The 24,911-nt window shown below is 41.6% G+C and overlaps 2 protein-coding genes across 2 annotated transcripts in view; both read left to right on the top strand.

The window, feature by feature from the left end:
- Positions 1-18,154, top strand: part of LOC126385478 (sodium- and chloride-dependent GABA transporter 2-like) — a 46,564-nt gene extending 28,410 nt beyond the window's left edge. The window contains exons 14-15 of the mRNA XM_050037210.1: positions 10,330-10,500; positions 13,740-18,154. Coding sequence (XP_049893167.1) covers positions 10,330-10,500; positions 13,740-13,889 — 321 coding nt within the window. The 3' untranslated portion in view covers positions 13,890-18,154. The remainder of the gene's footprint in view (positions 1-10,329; positions 10,501-13,739) is intronic.
- A 2,426-nt stretch (positions 18,155-20,580) lies between these two features.
- The window catches only part of slc6a11a (solute carrier family 6 member 11a), a 22,009-nt gene continuing 17,678 nt past the window's right edge, over positions 20,581-24,911 (top strand). The window contains exon 1 of the mRNA XM_050037869.1: positions 20,581-20,784. Within this exon, the coding sequence (XP_049893826.1) occupies positions 20,610-20,784 (175 nt within the window). The 5' untranslated portion in view covers positions 20,581-20,609. The remainder of the gene's footprint in view (positions 20,785-24,911) is intronic.

Raw genomic sequence — 24,911 nt, 5'->3', positions numbered from 1 at the left:
GTTTGAGACCATGCGGCAAGGTGAGTGTGTTTGCTGATCCTGTAAGTTTATTTATCTCCTTTAACTTTAGCTTATATTGTAGTTATGCTATGTAGCGTGTGAAATAGAGTATGGTGAATGTGCTAGGAAAGGTAGTATCAGCCCTGTTTCTACCTGGAGCTCACATGTACGGAGCCTGGGTTTGGTTGAAGGTGGCAGTGCTGTTTGAGCTGAGAAAGCCATGTATAAGTAAGGTAGAGGAGGTTATTGGGTTGGTGCGGGGAGGGGAGCAGTGAGACCTGGCATTAGGGGAGTGTCTCTGGGACGCCAGAGATCACTGTCTAGCCTCCTGGAGGTGTCGTGGGACCAACTAGATGAAACACTGGTGAAAGGAGGTTCCCACCCGATGACCCCAAAGACATGCTAGTTATCACTGCTCACTGGTTTGTATAGTTAAGCCTTGCCATATTAGCTTATCATAGGGCTTAGGTTATTCACCGAGTGTTGATCCTTTCTCTAGAGCACAAACTTCTTGTGTTTTTTTGAACTCTTTGTCCCCCCCCTTTCACACTTAATACTATCCATCAATTAAAAATAATGATGCTTACTCTTACTCATACTGAAAAAAATATGTAAAAATATTCCTATGTGGTCCTAAATCAAACACATATGCAATCACTGGCCATGTGACCATCATGAGAACATTCATGTCGGAATTTGTGTGTTTTTCTCATACATCCATGGTTTTTCTACATTAACTTTCACTGCGGAGGAGCAGATGACTTACAATACAGTGTCAGAGCTGTCTGTTGAAACCACAGAAGCTGCAGTAGCTGTACTGCTGCCTCAGGAGCCAATAGACCCGGCTGTGACACACTTCCTGGACAACCCTGGACATCATGATAAACGGCAGAATTGTTGCTCCGTGAAACCCTCTACATCACGGCCCCATCACTACCACACCCACACCTCTCTGTTATGCCCAGCTCGTTTAAGAGCACAACAAAAGAGGGAGAACCACACAGCAACCAGATAGATTAACCAAAAATTTATTTAAAGAATAAGATTTAAGTGCAGATCAGTAATCAGTGGTGTGGTGAGAGGTGTTGGATATATGAGGTGTATGTGTGTAATCATAAGGAACCAAAAGAGCCAACGTAACACAACCCAAACCAAACCAAACAACGCTGGGGTTGCCTGTAGGCCCCAGCCATCCAGGAAGGAGAGAGAGAGCCATCTTGGAATGGCCATGCCTTTATAGACAAGGCCACAGGTGAGGTGAATCCCCTGACGAGATGGGAGGGAGACAGGCAGGGAGAACCTGGGAAGGGAGGAGCACAGAGAGGCCAGCAAAACACAACATGGCCGAGGCCATCACACCCCCCCCCATAAACACAAGACCCCACTAACAGGGTTTTGTGCAAAATCAGCAGGGCGCATGGGAGAGTGCATCAGCCAGAACATTATCACTACCTTTGATGTGACATACGTTCAGGGTGTAAGGCTGTAGAAATAGCAACCACCTCATAAGCCTACTATTGGCATTATGCATGCTGCTCAAGAAGGTCAAAGGGTTATGGTCTGTGTAAACGGTCACAGGCAGAGAGGGGCCAACATACACTTCAAAAAATTTCAGGGCCCAAATCAAAGCTAGAGTCTCTTTTTCAATCACTGAATAATTCAGCTGGTGACAGTTGAACTTACGTGAGAAAAAACATACAGGATGGTCAATTCCCCCCTCCCCTTCCTGCAGAAGGACGGCCCCAGCACCAACTTCACTAGCATCCACCTGGATTTTAAAAGGTTTGTGGAAGACTGGAGCTGAGAGCACAGGAGCAGAGCATATCAATTTTTTTACACGTTCAAATGCAGCATTACAGTGAGAAGACCAGTCAAAAGGCGTAGTCTTCTTAAGTAGGTTTGTCAGTGGAGCTACCACAGTGGAGAAGTTGGGGCAAAAGCTACGATAATACCCCACCAACCCAAGAAACCGCATCAGTTCTCTTTTGGACGCTGGCACTGGATAGTTGAGAATGGCCTCCACCTTAGCCTGTACTGGACGAACTTCACCTTGACCAACCACCTTACCCAGATAGGTTACGGTTGCCTTAGCAAACTCACACTTTGCTAAATTGACAGTTAAATTTGCCTGGGTCAACCGATCAAGCACTGCACACAAACGTTGAACATGAGATTCCCACGTCTCACTGAACACCACAACGTCGTCCAAATAAGCTGAACACCCTGCTAACCCAGCTAACACTTTGTTCATGAGACGCTGAAAGGTTGCTGGAGCATTTCGAAGACCAAACGGCATGACAGAATAAGAAAACAAACCCCATGGTGTAATAAATGATGAAATTTCCTTGGCCCTAGCTGTCAGTGGCACCTGCCAATAACCTTTCAAAAGATCCAGTTTGGTCACAAATTTGGCACCACCCACTTGATCAATGCAGTCCTCAATACGAGGGAGTGGATAACAGTCAGGCCTGGTGACTGCATTAACTTTCCTGAAATCCGTGCAAAATCTGTCTGACCTATCCGCCTTATCTACTAACAGACATGGAGAAGCCCAGCTTGAGCCTGATGGTTCTGCCAACCCATGTTGCAACAAATACTCCACCTCTTTCTCCATACGCTGACGCTTTTCCACTGGCAGCCTGTAAGCACGCTGCCTCACAGGCAGAGCATCCCCCACCTCTATGTCATGCTCGATCATAGTAGTACGTGATGGTGTATCTGAAAAGAGAGACAAATGAGACAGCAGCAGTTTCACCAGATCTTCCTGTTGAGTATCTGAAAGATAACTAAACTGACTGGGAAGACTGTTCAAATACTCAGAATTTTTAAGCTTTCCAGTTAGAATGGCCTCAGAGGGAACATCAAAATCATCCGAAGGCCCAGCACCAATTGTGACCACGGACTTAACACCATCACCTACAGGAAGGGTATCATTGTCTGTCATGGCAGAGGCAGTCAAAAAGGGTTTCAACAAATTCACATGACACCACTGCACTTTCTTCCTCCTTTCGGGTGTGGCAATCAAATAGTCCCGGTCAGAGATCCTGCTTTTCACTGTGTAAGGCCCACTGAATCTTGCCTGAAACGGTGAACCAATCACAGGCAACAAAGCCAGAACCTGGTCCCCTGGCTCAAACAGCCGGGTCTCAGCTTTTTGGTCAAAGCCCTCCTTCATTTTTCTTTGAGCTCCACCAAGGTTCTTGTGAGCAGTAGCACAGGCAATGTACAGTCGTCGACGAAAGTCATTTACATAATCCAAAACATTCTCAGACGGCTCCTCAGGTTTCAAATCAACCCCCAGAACTGCTAGTGGACCCCGGACAGAGTGACCAAACACCAACTCATTTGGACTGAAACCAGTACTGGTCTGTGACACCTCCCGTATCGCCAACAATAACCATGGTAGGCCTTCTTCCCAATCCAGAGAAAGCTCAGTACAGTAGGAACGCAACATAGACTTCAACGTCTGATGAAAACGTTCCAACACACCCTGAGACTCCGGATGATAGGCGCTGGAGACATGATGTTCAACCCTCAGCTGCTTTAACACCTGGGAAAAAGTACGGGACATGAAATTACTGCCCTGGTCTGTTTGCACTATCTTTGGAACGCCAAAAGTTGACATAAAGGAAGTAAGTGCTTTCAGCACTGGTTTAACCTTTATAGAGCGCAGCGGAAAAGCAGCCGGATAGCGTGTACTCTTACACATCACTGTTAGTAGGTACTGGTTACCTACCTTACTCTTTGGAAGCGGGCCCACACAGTCAAGCAACAGATACTCAAAAGGCTTCTCCACAACAGGAATTGGGTACAGGGGAGCTGGCTTCAGCTTCTGGTTGGGCTTTCCTGTTAGCTGACATGTTTTGCAGGTTTTACAATAGTTAGCAATATCCTTTTTCAATCGAGGCCAGAAAAAATGGCGAAGCACCTTATCATATGTTTTCTTTACGCCAAGATGGCCTGCCACCCCATCATGTGAAGTGCTTAACACCACGTCTCTGAACTTGGAAGGAACCACGACCTGTATCACACTGTCAACCTGTACCCCACTCACCACACGAACCCACTTCCTCAACAGTAACCCATCACTGAGAAAATAACCACTAGAGACACTCTTGAGATCACCCTCCAACCCAACCATCTCAAATAAAGGCCTCAGTGTAGGATCCACAGCCTGCTCCTTAATCCACTCCTCCCTAGAAAATGCAGACAAAGGAATGGAAAAAAACTTACATGATTCCTGTCCCTCAGAGAGACCTGCCTGAGAAGACTGACCCTGTCCAGAGAGCTCAGACTGTTCTGATTGAGCTTTAGTCCTAGCCCGGGTCACAGCACAGGAGGGAAACACTGTAGGGCTCTCTTTAGCACACCCTTCAGGCTCTTCAGGTACCTGCAAAACTGAACCCACATACACAAGCGGTGGACCCTCTTTCCAAATCTTTGACCCTGCCAAATCATTTCCCAGGATGACATCAACCCCTTGTACCGGCAACTGAGGACGGATGGCCATATCAACTTCACCACACACCAAATCAGAATCAAAATGGAAACGATGAACAGGAACCCAGAGCGTAACCATCCCAACACCCAGTACAGGAGCTTTCCCACTAGTAGCTGTATGGGCTGAAAAAGGCAACACACTTCCCAAAATAAGACTCTGATTAGCTCCTGAGTCCCTCAGAACCTTAACCGGTACCTTCCGCTGTCCATCTAAAGACACAAAACCATGTGATACAAAAGGTTTATACAATTCATCCACATGCTTAGGTGGCACAGTCCCTGGTGGATGAACAGATTCAGACATGTTAGCGTGAAGCGCAGAGGTCACCAGGCCAGCTGGCTTCACATACACACTGGCATCTGCTGATTTTTGACCAGTTTTACTAAGTGGACATTCCCCTTTCCAGTGTCCCTTGTTCCTACAGGCATGACAAATCCTGCCTGGATCAAATTTCCCATCTGTCCCTGGGACATGTCTGCCAGCATGAGAAACTTCATGAGCTACTGGAGGCCTATTAGGCCCAAGCCTAAAATTCTCCCTCCGTTGCCCTTCTCTCTGGCCATGACCACCAGGTGAGCCCCTGCCATGCGTTAAAACATATTCGTCTGCCAATACTGCTGCTGCGGCTGCTGTTTTCACCTTCTTTTCAGTAATATAGGTGGCCAACTGGGCAGGCAATGAACTTTTAAACTGTTCTAACACAATCAAGTCACACAAATCATCATATGACTCCACACTGGATGCCGAACACCACCGATTGAAATGAGTTAAAATGTCTTGCACAAACTCAACATGGGTTTGCTGGTCTCTTCTCTTCCAATTCCTAAACTTCTGCCTATAAGCTTCTGGCACCAGTTCATATGCTTTAAGGACTGCAGCTTTGACTTTGCCATAACTAGCACTATCAACAGAACTGAGGGCAGAGAAAGCTCTCTGGGCCTTGCCTGTGAAAATACACTGTAGCATTAAAGTCTGGTGGGCATCTGACCAGCCCCTAATGCCTGCTACCCGTTCAAACAAAGCAAAAAATGTGTCAGGGTCTTTTTCGTCAAATTTTGGCAACAAACGCAACCCTTCAGCAACATCGAAGCCACGATGCAGCCCTGTAGCTCCACTCTCATTCATTAGCTTCAACCTCAGCCGCTCTACTTTAACCCTTTCCTTCTCTAATGCTGTAGCAGCCCTCAACTTCTCCTGCTCCAACTCAAATTGAAATCTCTCCCTCTCCAGCTTCGCCTTTTCTCTCTCCAGCTGCAGACACTGCTCAAATGACCAAGCCCCATCCCCAACACATGGACCCACCAGAGCTGCTGGAGCCTGAGCCACCTCCAAAAGATTGGCAGACACAGCCAGCCCCTCAACAATGTCTCGTAGCTCAGCCTTTTTTGGCACCTCCTTGGCCTTAGACCAACCCAAATGTACTGCCAAGTCCACCAGATCTGATTTGGCAAGCTGAGCTAAAGTGCTACGAGATGGTCGCTGGAGGAACTCAGAAACTAGTGTATTACTGTGCTCACTATCCATGTTAACTGTCAACCTAAATCACAACCAATGCAAACATCAGACCTCATTCACAGAGAAAGCAACAAGTCACACAGTACACAGCCACAGAGAGATTGAGTGACAAAGGAGCACCCCTCCAAGCTACCTAAGTCAAACTAGCTAACTGCACCCTAGTCTTCATGTGCATACTGGCGGCGGGTATTTATGCACCTGTAAACCATCTGTATTGGGGAAGACAACTTGTCCCAGCCAATACTCCAGGGTGCTCCTGAGACAACTGCTACTAACCGCACGGACAACACACAAAAAAGACAACTGCTACTAACCGCACGGACAACACACAAAAACAACCAACAGCCCTGCAAAACAAAAAAAAAACAGAGCAACCCCTCCTTGTGAGAGAACTGCCACTTCAGCCTACATGAGGGACACAACTGCTCCAGCCATAACCTCCCCACAGCCACACACAGCGCAACCTAAAGCTACCATTCTCTGAACGCAGGTCAACAAAGAGAGCACTGCACCATTTACCCCCTGGTTAACACAACACTCAAACAAGCCACTGTGAGCCTCCCAGTTTTAATGCCACACAAGAGCCAAACATTGACACTCCCAAGTTCAAAATTGGACGAGCCCCCACTTGTTATGCCCAGCTCATTTAAGAGCACAACAAAAGAGGGAGAACCACACAGCAACCAGTTAGATTAACCAAAATTTTATTTAAAGAATAAGATTTAAGTGCAGATCAGTAATCAGTGGTGTGGTGAGAGGTGTTGGATGTATGAGGTGTATGTGTGTAATCATAAGGAACCAAAAGAGCCAATGTAACACAACCCAAACCAAACCAAACCAAACAACACTGGGGTTGCCTGGAGGCCCCAGCCATCCAGGAAGGAGAGAGAGAGCCATCTTGGAATGGCCATGCAGCCATCTTGGAATGGCCATGCCTTTATAGACAAGGCCACAGGTGAGGTGAATCCCCTGACGAGATCGGAGGGAGACAGGCAGGGAGAACCTGGGAAGGGAGGAGCACAGAGAGGCCAGCAAAACACAACATGGCCGAGGCCATCACATCTCTCTCCACAGAACTACCAGCAATAGCTGCTAACAGAGCGAGTGGACTGAAAGCCCATTTGTATGATAGCATGTTAACCCGAAAACAAACGCCCGTTGCTTTGACGGGCCATTTCTCTGAAAAATACACCAAACCAGTGGTTCCTAACTGGTCTAGCCAAGGGGTCCATATTTCTCCTTAGTCATGACAATCAACAACACAGTGGACGTCACATTTGTGTTTGGCCATGTCATTGAGATAGTTTGCTTTCTCTGTCAAGCAGCTGTCCAATAGTCACTCACTCTACAGCAGGACACAGCACTTCGAAATAAATGTTATGTGCTAGAAATTCAGTGTACCTCAAAATAAAGTGTGCATTTTACTAACTTGACACCTTTGTGAGTCACTTGTGGCCCATTCAGAATGGACCCGTGACCCACTTTTGGACTGCGACCCATCAGTTGGGAACCACTGCACTAAACACTCTCCCAAACAGAAGCTCATGGCAAATTATTGCGCACAATGATGTCATCAGACCTTCCTAGTCTTCATTCAGAACATGAATCTTGCACCAGTGCACAATTCATTTTTTTTTTTCCTGTTTTGCAAATGTTGTTGTTGTTGTTCCATTGTGCATGTGTTTGACATTATTGGCTGCATGAGGTGTTCCAGGGCAGAGGTCCGCTCGCACAGACATCAGATATAGGTAATTTCAAACATAAATATGAACAGTTTCAGCAAAAGATTGGATTTGTAAACATAGTCGGGACTGAGCATTAAGCCCTGTTGTGTGAACGTAGCCATCTGAGAGCTCTTCGAGGGGTGTAAAAGGGATAGGGACTCTTCTCTTTGTTATAAAGGGGAAAAACAGGTGTGTTATACAGAAAAATATTGCCTACTGTGAGCTGTAAAAAGCGACAGGAAGGAGGAGACTCATATAGCTCCCTATGTGTTCATGGTAGATAATTCGGGAAACTTGAGACATGGTATGGTATATGTTGGAATTTAACAGAACAAATATGGTCTTTTTTTTTCTTTTTAACACATTTCCCAGTCTGTCACTGAGCCAGAAACAAGCAGGTGGGAATGAGATGGATACCTAACAAGTGCTTGAGCTGGTTCGTACAATAACACACAAGATGAAGGAGAGAGGGAGACGAGACAGAGCCGGAAAAATACTTCCACAGATTATAATGTTTTTAAAAAGTTTAAAGTTAGAGCAACAGTGTTTCTGTAGTCAAAGTCTGGTGGTTAAAATGGATGTACAGGATACTTAGCATTACTATCATACATAACATGGCCAAAAGTGTGTGGACACCTGACTAACCACTGGCAATAATATGCAGCCACATCGGCCTTCACTCGTCTCGGCAGGGTTTCAACTAGATTTTGGAGCCTGGCTGTGTGAGCGTTAGTGAGGTCAGACACTAATGTTGGGTAATAAGACTTGGCTTAGTCACAGTTTTTCCCAGAGTTGATGATGGGATAGTCAGGGTCCGGTTTCACAAAAAGTGTTTTTAGACTGCTATGTAGTGTTATGTCAGCTTTGGCCTCGGATAAGTCTGGAGCAAGTTGGAAAGTTTCATTAAATAAAGACAGGTTTATTCTGAGACTGAAAAGTTAGCCTCACCCACCCCCCCAGCTTAAAGGAACACCTCACCAGCAAATCAACCATTTGTATATCACTTACTCACCATGTGTTACCTTGAATCCATGAAAAAAAAATTGTTTTTCACGAATAATCTAAAAAGGGCGAACATTCTTCTTGAATTAAAGTAATTACGGTTCAAGTTTAACAACAGCAAAACCATATTAAAACATCTGTTGACAAACTCTCACACAACTTTTGCAGTATAATTTAAGTCTCATTTATCCAGCCATATGTTCAGCACTTCCCAAACACTTTTAATTTCCATTAAAATGTTAATAATATAAAACACCTTACCTATGAGTAGCACCCTGAGTATGCCTGGATATGTATGTGCGTTTTAGGCACGCTACTTGTCCATGTGTGAGACCGAGACCGCTTGTACTGACATGCTTTAAATTAAATTAAATATTTTAATTAAAATGCATGTTTGTTTGTTTTTGTACTGAGCATTAGATGTCTTCAAGGTGTTTGCACATAAAAAAATCATTGCTGTCAAGTGTACTCAGATCTGGGCTCTAGTCTTCCTGGTTAAGGGACAAAAAAAGAAGGCTGCTGGAGAGACAGGAGCTTAGTGGTTTGATGGAGTTGCTTGTTCAGCCATGTTTTTTAGTGTGAAAACAGCCCTAATTCACCCAGACGTCACAGTAAATTAGTCTTAAGATAAGACAGTGCTGTGCAGCAGATGAATGTCAATGTCTGTCTGAAGAGTTATTATCAGTTACATCAAAGCTACAGTCTATATGTCTATATGTGTGAAGCCGGCCTCAGGGCTCTGTAAAGGCCAGTCAAATTATTTCAGCAATAACTCAGAAAGCCATTTTTTAAGAGACCTCTTTTTCCTTTAAGGGGATGGTTGTGTTGAAACAGGTAGGGCCTTCCCCCCTTAACTTTTGCCACAATGTTAGAAACCCACTTTTGTCTAAAATATCCAAAACTGTGAAAAACCTACGTGGACCAAAAGTACACAAAAGTATGTGGACAGGGGTGTCCCAATAGTTTTGGCTATTTAGTGTAAGTTAAAAGGTACCACTGTAGACCTATAAATCATTCATATGTGTTTATCAAGAGTACCTCCATGTGATAATAATAACTACAACATTCTTCAAGGACAAAATGTTTGCTGAACACTGACACCTGTGTAGACATCACCGGACTGGAGGTGAAAGTAAACAACACACCTGATTTCGCTGAAACTGTATGATTAATGCACGTTGCTCGTTGCTCTATTGCACTAGTTTTTAACATTGTTCAACAGCTTAATGGAGGCTGGAACAAATCCAGCCTCCATTAAGCTGTTGAACAATGTTAAAAACTAGTGCAATAGAGCAACGAGCAACGTGCATTAAACACACGGCACTTTAGCGCTCAGCACTTTTTCTTGCACTTTAGACATCTCTGTATGTTTCTGTGTTGTGATTGTTAAATGTAGTCCATGTCTGTTTTATGTGATAGAACTGTCATTGTGATGATGTGTCCCTGTGATGATGTTTTTATCTTGTCCTGTGAAGCAATGAAATGTAGCACTGTGCCCAAGATGAATTTCCCTTAGGGGACAATAAAGTTTACCTTACCTTACCTTACCTTACCTTATGAAAATAATATTGTTTTTTTTCCTGTCAGGGTACCTTCATCTTTTCAGTAGTGAAATACAAGCCTCTGAAGTTCAACAAAACGTACATCTACCCGACGTGGGCTTATGCTTTGGGCTGGTTCCTCGGACTGTTCTGTGTTCTCCTGGTTCCTCTGTGGATCGCCTTTAAAGTCAGTCAGATGAAAGGGACGCTATGGCAGGTATGTACTCAGTAAAGAAAGATAAGTATTACAGAAACATTATTGACATCTTATGTGATCTAGGGCTGAAACAATCAACAGAAAACAATTTCACAATTATTTTTATGATCAATTTACTTTTTTAAGTTGTAATTTTTAAACCAAAATACCAAAAATTGTCTGGTTTCATCTCCTCTGATCTAAATAGATGCTAGTTTCTTTGTCTTTTATGATAATAAACTGAATATCTTTAGGTTTTGGACTGTTTATCAGACAAAAACATGCCATTTAAATATGTCAATTGTATCTCTGGGAAATTAAAAGGTGTGTTTTAACTATTTTCAGACATTGCACAGAACCAACGATTAATTGAGAAATGAACCAGCAGATTAATCGATAATGGAAATAACCGTTTGTTGATCATTATGATAGCAGATCAGTTCATGAAAACTTTTTGTATGTAAAACTAAACTAACTTTTTCCGTTGTGAGGCTGGTGTCATTGCTAGGGACAGTTTTTAATGGTTTGCACGACGGCTGTCACTCAAGTTCGGGGCATCAAAGTTTTGTTCAAAAATATTCACAAATAATTGAAACTTCAGCAGCAACTTCAGGGATGAAAGATGAGGACATAAGTCTGACTTTTTGGAAACATCAGTTTTCAGTCAGTGTATCTAAAATAACGTGACAATAAGCTACTTTGTTAGAGAGCAGGTCGCAGTAAAATTAGCTTTTAGATGGCATATCTGGCACTTGACTTTTTGAGATTCATCTTCACAAATTTTGAAACTATTCCTTACTATTCATTTATAAATAAGTGTGTAGAGTTCGTGCTTACAGTGTCCGTGCTCATATCTCACTTGCAACGAAATACGGCATGGTTGTGGCAAAAAGGAATATTTTAACCCTTTGGAAAACTGAGCATGTGCCTTCGTTTATGACCTGAGCTGGTCTAAACCATACATAATTACAGAGACACAATTTAAACGACGCATGGGTCAGAGTTTCATACAGGTGCGCACATTCTCCTGTCAAGTTTGCCTTTATAGATCACAACTTTTGCATGAGGAGTGGTGCACACCTCATTTAGACCCTGTTTGGTGCGTATTCACAGGTTATAAATGAGGCCCCAGATTAGGATTTGACATCAATTTAAAAGTTACTGTCCTTCTCTACTTTGATGTGGTACTTTTTCCAACACCATGTACCGGCCTTTTAAGTCATGAAAGTAATTTCATGGTTATTTTGAGGCAGTGAAGAAAACAACTTTGTATTTCTCTTTATAAATCAGAATCATGGTGAGGCAACAGCTCACTGCTGCATTGCAGAAAATAAAAGGTTGATTACTCACTTCGAGAATATTCTATCCAACACTGAGAAGAAGTTAAATACTTCAAGAACTGCAGTAGTACAGTTGTGCAACAAGCATCTGAGTCTAATTACATTACTTATAAAGGCTTTCAAAAGGAGCAGCAGTGTCTCAACAAGGCCCTCCAGCCAGACATGCATGTCAAGGAGATGAAATACCATAAAATACTCAACTTGACATTAATGCCGTCAAATAGTGTGAGAAAATTAGACGTAAGAGGTCAGGGCCCCTCTATGTAGGCTCTGTTTGTGCCTGTATGTGTCTGAGTGCACCAGGCTCCTGTTGTTTTACATCTGACAAGTGAACTAATAAAGTAACCGATAAAATAACCAATTTGTTTTGTTATCACTGAAACTGTATATCATTCTCAATCAGTAAGTTGTGGTAAGTGATAAATCTTTTTGAGAGAGTGGAGCGAAAAATGATCTCAACTATTTATGATGCCAAAATAGTTGCTGATTTATTTTTTGCTGTACTAAGTGATCATTCACCTGATAGTCTCAATCAAAGGTTCAGTGTGTCGGATTTAGGGGGCTTTATTGACACAAATGGAATACACAATAATAAGTATATTTTCTGAGATGTACAACCTCCCTCTCCCTGCTCCCTGTCGCGTATTGGATCCAGTTCAAAATTCTCATTCTTACTTACAGAGCATTACATTCCCATCACATTCCTGCTCTCTTAGGTCAAACATGATTAATTTGTTTCCGTCCCCAGTACTCGCCGTAAGACCTGTGGAAATCGAGCTTTTGAGGTTGTGGCACCTAAATTCTGGAATGCTCTGCCTGCACCCTTATGGTCTGCTGAATTTTGGTTTCTTCTAAAGACTTTTTCATTATGTATTTTAACTACATGGCTCAGGTAATTGCTGTGTTTTCATTTTTTTTTCTTGTATATTGCCCTTGCAAAGCACTTTGTGACCTTTGTCTGTGAAGAGTGCTATATAGGTAAGTTTTATTTACTTGCTTACTTATTTAATCACCTGAAAGTAAGAATCATTGTGTTTTCATTACTTTAAAATGAGCCATATCTACATAGAGAGTGGGTCCTCCTTAATGGAGATCATTATAATCATCATTATAATACTTAACATTGAAACTTGTGTTATGTTGTTATATTTATGTCTCTAATCTGCTTTTATAGTGTGACTGCACTGGCACAGCAGCACTGACACAAAGTTGAACCTGACTCAACACTTACCAGAACCTCAAGGCATCACAATCCAGCAACACATCGGTCTGCCACACATCTGTCAGATAAAAGCAATGGCAAATTCCTGGTACATTACTATTAATCCAAATATGCTGTTGGAGCCCAAACAAGTGAGGACTGCCAAAAACTTACCACTGGTTCGACTCTTCGAGAAAAAAAGTCAAAGAAGCATCCAAGAGAAGGGGAGGGGGTGGGGATTACATACCAGATTTCATAACAGTCTGGAGCAGTGGATTACAAAATAATTACGTAAACTTTAATGAATAGGAACACGCAGGGAACCTTAAAGGAAGGCATGCATCCATGGTGAACAAACAATCCAAAAAAAGCAAACACTCTTCATGAATTGAAATAGACCTGGTCAGAGTTTAACAGCAGCAAAACTGCATCAAAACATCTGCTTACGCACTCTCACAAAAGTATAACCAAGTCTTAGCTATCCAGTCGTGCTCAGTACTCAGTGGCCTACTTTGGATTCTCTGTTCACTGTGGAGGAATGTGTTCAAGGTAACACGTGGTGAGTAATTCACCTACAAATGGTCATTTTGCAGGTGAAGTGTTCTTTAATGCAGCTTCTATTTTGTATTTTCTTTGTGTGTTCTGCTGACCAGTTTTACAAACCCTCCTCACTGCAGGTCAACCTTTTTTGTCTAATGTGAACTCAACTGTTTCTACAGAACATCAGGCAGCTTTGCCGCCCTGAAATCAAGACGCACGGCACAGCGAAGCAACCTGAGCAGTGCCCTTTGAACCCAGACAACACTCTTACTCCTGCTGCCAATGAATACAAAGCAAGTGGTGGAGCTGAGATGGAGATGCAAGTATAAGAAACTGAACAATTCTGATAATGTTTTAAATGTGATATTTTGATTTTAAGCTCCAGGTTTTACATGCTACGCATTTTTAAGAAATTATGATGAAAAACAAATTCTGAAGGCTTCTAGCTCTGCTGTGTTACCATACCAGGTCTGCAACCTGCACAAGAAGCATTAAGTCTTGTGTCACCTTAAATGTCTGTAGACCTACATTGTAATGTATAGCATGGAGAAGTTTTTAAAAGCTATGTTCAGTTAAAGCAAACCTTTAATGTGTCTGATTTAGTCGTCGTTTTCATGTTTTAGTATGCCATAGAGGTCAGAAGTTGTAAACCTTGATTGTCACTGCCCACGAACATGCACTGTCACAAGGCAATCCCACCCCTCAACAAATGACAAAAAAAAACAAAAAAACAACAACAACAAACCCAAACACGCACACTCACGTAAACACATTTGAAATGGGGTGCCTTATATATTATATTATTATCTGTATTATCTGGCTCTATAAGCTATCTATGTGCGATCTATGATTATCACTGCCCACTAACATGCACTGTCGCCACATATTTTCTGGCGATCCCACCCCCCGACAACTGATGACATAAAACAAACTTGCCTTACATATTAGCCTATATTATTATCTGTATCATCGGGCTTTAGATATCTATATTTTTTTTTCATTTATAATCTACCACTAATTAGAATTCAGTGGGGACCATAAGCCTGCGTCTGCCACTAAGAAACACACTGCTTCAGTCTGCGTTTTGCTTTAGAGTGTAAGCCCGCCACACTCATCACATCTCACTGAACCATGTCTTTTATTTACACTTCACGGTTTATCATATGGAGAAATGTTTGAGTGGATTCATTGTGCAGATTGTCTCCTTAAATTAACACAGCAGGCTTAAGAGTGGTGATACTGTTTTTGCAACCTCTAAGTTCTGATAAGGCACTGACATTGTTGCTTCATGATGAATGACTGCTCTGCTTAGTAATGTGACTGCCAAGTTTAAATGTATGGAGAAGCAAAGTGAGACTAATGCAATTTCCAGGGTTCCAGAAGTAAAAGGTTTCTACAGAGAAAATGTTAAGTGACTGCCCCCCCCCCCCCCCCCCCCCCCCCTTCATCTCAGTAGGCATGAGACTCTCCTATTTGAATTAGTGCAGAAATCCAGTTTAAACAGTAAAGCTTAAAAGGTCAAAAGGTCATGAAAAGGTTTTTCATGAAAAAATCTGAAGAAAAGTCTACTACAACTCCAGGGGAACCTTGCAGGAAGAAACAGCCACCATTGGATGAATTAGAGAACTGGATATGGCACCACCATTTTTTCCAGTGGCCTCTCGCGGATTTGGAGCAAAATAATTGCCTGTGGCCCAAAAACTATTTCCCCCACGGACCACCATTGTAAATGGGACACTTTGAACTGAAAACAACTCGATCATGACTCTTTCTATTATGAATTTTTGGTCCATGGACGTATTATATTTATATAAAGAAAAGCAATTTAAAAATCTGTGACGTCATTACAATGTAAAGTGGAGGAGAAACACTACGGCACATATTCAGTGGGCCACACACCTGTGGAAGTAAACCCAGAAGCTAGAAAGTTTTTTGGCTTACATGCCATGGATGTGTAAAGAGAACAGGATACAGCGTTGAAGGCTGAGCCCTGTTCATTCTTATGAAAGTTGCTCAATGGCGCATGAAGCTAAAAACGTGCCAGTGCCGTGTATATAATAACTCAGATGAGATGATGCGGGCGCTACTTCAAGTTTAGCGCTCTGCTAACTTGAATGAGGATGTAATGTTTCAATCATGCAGCTATTTTAATCCCTCCAAATGTTACCAGACCAAATGTGATCAAATTGTGAAACAAGTCATTTTGTGGGGGTTGTGATGCTCAGAAAAGACGTCCACTGATTTACAGATGTCTCTTTTGCCATGACAATCTGGAAAAAGTCTTTTTGGGCCTCATGGCCACTATGAAAACTGGCTTCAAAGCCCGGCACACTTCCTGGAGGCCTTCTATGAGCAAAGCCAGCAATTCCCTTTGGACTGAGCTAGTGTCATCTTGGAGTCTAGTATCCAGATCTAATAATACGTCCATGAGCACAAAATTCTGTTGCTAGTGACGCTAATAGCGATTTAACCCACTTCTTTTTCCAACACATCCTCACTCAGATTTTGTCACATATTGACGTTTGGTCATGGACCTTCCACGTCCAGATACGATGTTAAAGGTACCCTGGGTGCGTTGGTTGTTGACGTTCTGGGACACCGTGTCAAGTTCTGCCTGTTACATGCATTGTCTTCTTTCAAAATACACTTCCATTTTCACAGGAAAATACTGCGTTCAAAATAAACGCACTACGTCGGTACAACAACACGAATTGATGTTTTTTTTCCTGCAACAACTAACACACGTGGTTGGGTTTAGGCAACAAAAGCACGTGGTTGGGTTTAGGCTAAAATAACAGGGTTTGACTTTAGAATCTACAGGACATGGACACCGCGCTCCTGGGTAAAAGCCGCGCATTAACTTTCGCTCTTGTCCCGCTGCGTTTCCCCCTGACGCCACCCAGTGCCGTTAACCTGCGGCAATCGTCCATGTATCATGCCAATGACGGCTTTTTCGTCAGTGTCTGATGCCACAAGTCACTGCCCAAGCGCTGGATTTGGACGACTTCAGAGTGAGACCGGGTTGCTCTTTCAGATTTTGGATAAATTCAGCTACATAATCGCTCAGTTGCCGTTGAAGTGTTCAAGTGCTCAACATTAACGTAGTTACGTCGTAATTGACTGATGATTGACTAAGGCTTCACCGTGTCATTGGAGCACTGAAAAAAGTTAAGGCCTGCTCGACTTTAATTTGTAGTGCGTCCCGCCAGTCTGCAGCCGCAAGTCTGAGGCGTCAGTTTGTAGCTTCATGTCAGCGGCTTTCAGTGAAAATGACTTGTAACCTGTTGTTGTATCTCTTGTAGTGTGAACACAGCATTACACTTTGTTTCAACCCCCTGTCTGGATTCTTTTCCATAGCAACAGCTGCTGAGGCTCATGGGCACTTTAGTACTTGGAACAACTGCCCTTTCAACCTAACAGAAGACAAATCTCATAAATGAAGTTGAAGTGTTTACAGCCATTGGCCATAACTCTTTAGTATCATCACATTCTCAGACCACAGAGTTTCTGTGATGAAGACCGATGAATTTATCATCAAAAAAACAACAACTTCAAATCACAATTTCAAAATGGGGAAATATCTCTAGAGCCTGCAGCTCTGCCTACAGGAAATATACCACTTGTATCATTGGAGTCTCCAGTTGATGTTGTGCAAACAAGATATTCAACTACATTTCAACATCATACACGCACAAGTTTTGGTAGTCGATTCAGACCTTTGGACTCCACTGTACCTGTTTTAGTACTTAAAGCAGAGATGGTTGAAGGAACAGCTTCAGGCATCAAGCAACATTTTAGCAATTGCTGTGTATGGAAAAACCAGCATATTAGACAGTTGGGCTACAACGTGAAGATATAACTGTGCAAAGTGGAACTTTTTTGTCTCAAACGCTGTAGCCATCCCTTTAACCATCTCTGCTTACAGTCCCTAATGATGTTGAGATCTGTGACAGCTGATTACTGAAAATTTTAAATAATGTGTGTTATGTCAATGTAAGAAATGAAGTTTAAAATTTTGTAACCATGTTTTACCCTGATCAGTGAAATAAATGCAATAGATGCACTTGCAAGCTGGTTTCCATGGAGAGTTGGGCATGTCCCCTGGCCAAGGTCACATGATGTCACGATGTCATGAGTTTAGGTAGCAATAGAAATTATTTTTGCCTTTTTTTGCTTATCATTTTGAAGTAAATGTTGATTGCACTGTGTAATGGCTATACAATAATGACACCATGTGCATTTAAACTGGTTTCTTACAAGCCTTGCTTTCACTGTGCAACTCTGCCATTGAGTACCATCTCCCTGGAAAATGAAGGGTCGATGTACGGCACAAAGGAAGTGCGTCCATACCACTACCAACCCGGTAACTATCCCCAGTTACCAAAGAGTATCAGTGTATGTTAAAGAGCCCACAACACAAGTATGTCTGTCTATTGCATTACAGTGTTTTTTTTTAACTTCATTTTTTTATAGTAACTTATGTTTTCTCACCTAAGTGATGTCATTGTGCCATTGACAACATGAGGTTTGGTTTCAGTGTCGTTTGTTTTGGTTGATATAAAGACGATGGGTTATTTTTACTCTCACACCATTCACCTAAACTGCCTTTGTTTATTGTGTATTGTGTAAATGCGTAAAAGTGAGTGTGTTGATATTTATGACTGAAACCCAGATATTAGTGTGATTGTTTGCTCTGCTCTGAGGAAAACAGAAAGATATCTGGTTGTTTTTACGACAGCAGCGCCAACAATAATACCACTTAGAAACACTGGGGGGGGGGGGGACTTTAATATTGGAGATCCTCTAATATTAACTTTAATATTAGAGGATCTCTAATATTAAAGTTTCCCTTTTAATATTAAAGGATCTCTTTCAGGTCTGCTTTTTCCCCCCTTCTAGTATTTCTGTCTTTTGTTGACAGCCATTATTTTAGTTATAACATTTATTCCTACCTTAAGTAAATCACAAAGAAATTGTGCATTTTGTCAGGTGACTTTATGTGGACTTTGTAAAAGCAATGTAATACTTTTTTGTCAAATCATATCCATGTTATGAGAAATCAATAAATTTTGTTTCATATTATACTGATTTTAAATTCACTGCACTGTATTTGTGTGCTCTATATTTAGTTTAGCTGAATTTTTTTTATAGAATGAGCCTGAAGATATCTGAACTGTCTCTCGGTCTTGTGATTCTGCTCCTGTTACATATAGCGGAGCTACAAAGAGCTTTTCTAGGAATACTCAACTTGCTTTGCCTAGGGCCTACTTTTGCAAAATAACAGGAGGCCAGGGTGAAGTTAGGAAACAAATATTAAAAGTTAACATATAAACAATAAGCACAGATCTCTGCTGGGGGGTTCCAAGGGATCCTCCAGTGGCACTTATTTGCTTTTGATAATCAAGCTCTATTTTGATGCTGTTTTTAAATGCACTCTGGCACCTTAAGACAAAAAAATCCCAGTGTGAATCAACTTATCGGAAAATGGTCTGTGAGCCACCTGACACCCTGTCATGGGCGTGATATATCCCGTAGCCCGAATCACTGGCTTATACTTCGTGACAGGTCTCTTCTGCAAACCGATAAGGAACTGAAATTATAACGTAATTGACAGTGGCAGTAACTGAGTACACTTACTCAAGCACTATTTTTGGTTACATGTGCTTTACTGCTGTATTTCCATTTCATGCTACCATACTATATATGGGAAAATACAGCACTTTTTACTTCATTACATTTATCTAACAGCTGTTAAATTATGGGAATTTTTTCTCCATTCAAAGATTTAAATAATTCTTCCACCAGTAATTATGTATATCAAAGACATTTGGCTGGAAATAGTAAAAGCTAAAAACCCACTTTGGCAACCAACAAGATACAACGCCTGCTGGTGGTGGTATCACTTTGCACTAGAGCGGACAGACCAAACGTACCTCCTGCTGTGACCTTAAAATACTGAGCTGCACAGACACAGTGGTGGGAATGTGGAAGGACAGAACTGTGTTTTGCAGAAGGGCAACTGCCTTAGATAAAGAGCAATTTTACCACCTGCACGTACTTATTACTTATAATTATATCTGAAAAACATCTTCTTCTTGATTTTCATGGCTGTGCATGGGACATGTATGACAGTTCTTTTTCAAATGTCTTGGCATGTGTTATAATTACACATCACACTTTATATTGCTATAAATTCAATGAATACCTCAGAAGGTTAAAATCGTTTTTGCCTCAGGCAATGCAAAAAGATGAATGCCAGATTATTCTGGGAACCACTTGCAGGATACATAAAGATTTATGTATATGTCAATTTGGAACCTAACTTGTTTGTCTGGATTATGGGATATGTTTCTGCAAGCACTCACAATCATAAAGCAATCTTGATGTGTCTTCCTCCTCTCAAGCTCTAATATGCATTTAACGTATAGGAATGCGTATTAATTCTCCTCTTAGAATAAACATTATATCAATATGAGTTAACTAGAAAAAAGCACTGAACTAGAAAGTAACTCACTTGAACTTGAAGATTCCATTTAGAGAGGGGCAGCAGGTGTAAAGCAGCATACACCTGCTCAGTTGAAAGGTAATTATCCAAAATTCCTGTCATGATTTTCCACAGAAAACTATATAAATTTTGATTTATTTACACCGAGACTTGAGTTGAGGTTGACAGGCTAATCAGTATTCCTGACTATGTAAAAAATGAGTCTTGCCTCCAGTAAAATTATTAGTGTTCTACAGCTCTTACAGCTGTTGTCAGTCATTCATATCACGTGCGAGAGTCCTGTATTCAAAGCCTTCAGTACCATGTCCAAAGGAAATTGGACACACAGAATATATAACCATCCTTGTTTTTCGCCTGAGGAGCATGGAGGTTTTGTAAGCTGAAAACTTTTGGCACACATCTAGAGGTCCCCCTTGTGGCTAAAATACATCACCATCTGTCAATTATTTAGCCTGACACAAATCTGCATCAGACAATCCCCTACCAGTCTATACGACATGGATCTATGCCACTCTTGCCATTAGACCATTTCTCCCTCAGCGGTATGGCAGGCTCTCTGTGCAGGCTGTGCCATGTCCCTCCTAAGGCTGCTTCAAAAGCAACCAAGGAGCGTGGGGAATGGGGCAGTAAAAAGGAGTTCATCCTGTCTGTGGCTGGCGCTATTATTGGACTTGGAAATGTGTGGAGATTTCCATATCTTTGCTACAAGAATGGCGGTGGTGAGTCTGTTTATTATTCTTACAGTTTAGCATGCTACCCAGACCTCCGCTTTAAAAAAAAAAAAGTGCAGCATAGTGTCAGATCCTGCATGCAAACTTTTTAAACTCTTTCACTGACTTAATAACTAGAGAAATAAAAAAGTTGGTAAACTGTTAAGAGCAGAGTTTTATGATTTATCGAGGCACAATTATAAGATTGTTTTATTTGTTTTACTACAACTCTTAAAGGGGAACACTGCAGAAATTAAGAAGTCCAATATTTTGTCACAGGAAAGTTTAATCAAAATTATAAAGTCTGGAGCTGCTTCATAGACAATGAATGGGAGCCTGATTTTTTGGATGCACATGTATTCATTTTTTTTTTAATATACATACCTAAATGAGCTTTATTTTAATGCAGTGTTTTCAATTCTGAAACGGAAAATGTACCCCTATACTCCGAACATTCCCCTGGGTGCTCTCAGTGTCATCCAAAACATCTTATCCAATTCAAGGTCTATGAAGCAGCTCCAGACTTTATACTTGATGACATAACAAGTTTGACTTTTAGCAGTCCAGCTTTTAGATTTGGAAGAGAGTTGTTCATGTTTTCAATATTTACGACTATCTTAGACCACAGGAATAACATGAATTTTGCAAATGGGTGTAGCTCCACTTTAAGCATGCAAAACATACAGTATCTTAAATGTAATTAATTGCCAAATGCATTATTATAAAGTTTATACAATCAGATCACAGCTTTTCATCCCTGTATTGGTAGTCACAACCGCTCTGTAAATCCCTCTTGTTTTCTGTCCGTGTCTCCCTCTGCTTCACATCTGATGACTAAGGATTTGACAGGTTATGAAAGGCTGAGAAAATAAAGTACTGCCTGTGTTTATGCAAGAGCAGAGTCACATTCTTTGCTGAATCCCTTCGATTTTTTTTATTTAGTTACAAAACAACATGCTCCGCGGGCTGATTTCACATCCCAAGTATGCAGATTCAGAAATTCAAGTACAGTGAACAGGACGGTGGAGTAAGTGTTTTAAAACTAGTCACATCTTGTGTAATACGGTGGTATCGTTTACAATGAATCTGACCAGACTGGTCTGCCTGGTCTGTTACATGATGAGTAAAAAGCTGACAGTAAGAAAGACAATTTCTTCATTGTTTATTTGAGGAGGACATTTTAATACCAATTAAAGCCTTATTTTTGGATTAATTACTTCAATGCCTTTTAAGACTTAGTGAGGATCCACAGGAACCCTGTGATGAACTGTAAGATTATCTGAATGAATGAAAATGATATTGACACTTTAATAACACTTCAAGCATAACAATGAGAAACAATCACATCCTACAGCTGCAGTGTGGTTAGGTTTAATACAAACATCAGTTCTCTAATTTAATTTCCAATATTTTCATTGTATTTCCCTTCCATCACTCAGGTCACTGATTTTGCAGCCATCTCTTTTGAAGCACCCCTAAAGTTGTCAAGAATGACAAATGGTAATCTCGGAAGTATGTACATTGAAAAGGTCATGAGCTATATTTGCAATATTGTAACACCACGAGGCTTTAAGATCTGGTTTCAATATGAATTTTGATGTGCTTGTTGTGTTGCGTAAAAGGTGCACAGTTATAGTTTAGGCAGATCTTCAAAGAAAAAACGGGTGAGCTCTTTGATGAAATAATGCCAGCTACAGTCAGCGTGTGAATGATTCTCACACATCAAACATTACCACGCAAGACTATGATATCTAATATTTACATGCCATGTCGGATTGAGAGTGGAGACCGATAGGGAAACTAGCAATCTCATGCAAGCAATTAAAAGAAACAGCAGAGCGGCTGCCTCTGAGAGCTGATCGTTAAGTAGAAAAAGTGCTCCAACTGAAACTACACCTTAATCAGAGTTTAGAAATATTTTCATGCTTGAAGGTCCCTTGTGTAGGGATTTTGGGGCATCTATTGGCAGAAATGGTATGTCATATTCATATCTATGTTGTAATTGATTTATAATCACCTGAACATAAGAACTGTTGTGTTTTCATTGCCTTAGAATGAGACTTTTATATCTACATATGGAGCAGGTCCTCTTCCATGGAGTCTGCCTTGTTTCGACAGTAGCCCAGAATGGTCAAATTTAACACAGACTCTCTCTTTTTGCGTCAGCCACTGTAGTTCTCCTACATGCTTGGCACACAGACACACAATCCTACACACTGGACCTGTAAGTAAATTAGAGTTTAATCCATAAGTCAAATATTTGATAAATAACCAATAGGTCAAGTGACAAATGGTGATCTTTATCAATTCTGATGAGCGATTGTTTAAAGGTCCAGTGTGTACAATAGACTGTATATAAAGCTGAATGACACGTCTCCACTCACCCCCACTGTACAAAAAAAAGCCCAAATATCCCGGATCTGTCATGTAGAGCCAGAGTCTGAGCAGTAGTAATCTCCGCCGGTATAGAGCTTCCACCCGTTCGCCGTCCAACTAATTGCAATCAATCAATCAGTCATTTATTTGTCACATGGAATTATACAAGGTAAAAGTCCAGAGAAATGTGATCCCATCAGCTCCTTTAACTTGTGCACTGTAATTTAGTTCTTTCTCACGTCGTCTTACATTGTTGGCTGCTGCTTTATAATTGTAAATGTTTTCAGATACTTCTGGTAATCTGTGGTTTTGGTTGTGAAATGATTTAACTGTGCACACATCCCGACCTTAACAAGATGGCCACTCCTCCCGAACACCTCTCGAGCAGCACTGCAGCCGATTTTGAAAGGATGCAGCGATCTACTTTAGGACCGGGAACACCTCTCATTTCCACCATTACACCAGCTCCGCTCCTTATCTCACCAGATTCCTCTGCCCTGTCAGATCAGCACACAGAAAAAGAGTCACCTGGTTGGATGGTGCTGTCCAGGATTTAGCCAAGTTTTAAGTGAATCAGAGGATATTACAATGCCTGATATCCCAGTGGTAACTTATATGGTATGGAGGTCGTCCAGTTTATTTCCAACAGCTGTACAATGGCTTGCAGGATGCTCATTCAGCTGTGCCCATCTTCTCCATATTTCCTCCATGTTTGCTGATGTTTAGATTTGAAAACCTCCACCTGGCTAGCTAGCAGAAGTCAGCAAGAATAGTTTATAAACTAGTGAGTTGACTTCCTTTCCTTTCCCAATGAGTAACCAGCAGTCACATGCCACCACCATCCAACGGCAACCACAAAAAGCACCACCAAGATTTTCAAAATAGACATGGGAGTATATATTTTGTACAAATTTAGCACAAATTTAGTGGAGCTGACAGAGGGGTGACTGGAGTTGTCTGCACCACGTAAGTAAACGGTTCAGCACCATTGATCATGAGCATACCGACAGGCACACAGCTGTCAATCATGACCTGAATCCCCCCTTTTTTAAACGTCAAGTTACTAGTTACAACCAAACTCTTCATAAAAACGAGCACATAAACACATCAGCGAGTTAAGAACTACCTAAAATGACAGAAACCATCTTGGGAAAATTGATTCATTCATGTACTTTGAGTTTTTGGTTTGGCCCATGTCCCATCTGCTAGGATGGAGGGTTGGGGTTTATGCCCTATACTGCAGTCAGCCACCAGGGGGCGATCAAGATGTTTTGGCATCACTTTTGGGGAGCTGTCATGTTATGTTTATATACAATCTATCATGCGCATGATTTTGTGACATCTAGCAGTGAGGTTGCAGATTGCAACCAATTGAAACTTTTCAAGTGTACCAAACGTGTAGGAGAACTACGGTGGCCAACGCAAAAGACATGAATGGTTTGTGTTTGGTTTGTCCGTTCTGGGCTACTGTGGAAACACCATATTGGACTCCATGGAGGACCCGCTCCGTATGTAGATAATAAATTACGCATTCTTAGGTAACAAAAACACGTCAATTCTAGTTCCAGGTGATTATACACTAACTAGTCTGAGTGGGCGGAAGTTTGCTGCAGAGATCAGCCTCTCATTGGGCGGAACGAGCCACCCGCTGAAGTCCCGCCCTACCACCTCCAGTTGTGTAGCAGTTTTCAACCGTTTTCAACACGTCCTTTACTAACTTTTGCGGTGTTTGATCTTGCAGGGATGTAGCCATTTTTCTG

The sequence above is a fragment of the Epinephelus moara genome, chromosome 24, assembly GCF_006386435.1.
Source record: "Epinephelus moara isolate mb chromosome 24, YSFRI_EMoa_1.0, whole genome shotgun sequence".
In the NCBI taxonomy this organism is placed as follows: Eukaryota; Metazoa; Chordata; class Actinopteri; order Perciformes; family Serranidae; genus Epinephelus; species Epinephelus moara.
The sequence above is the reverse complement of the archived record's forward strand: the minus strand, read 5'-3'. Positions and strand labels throughout refer to the sequence as shown.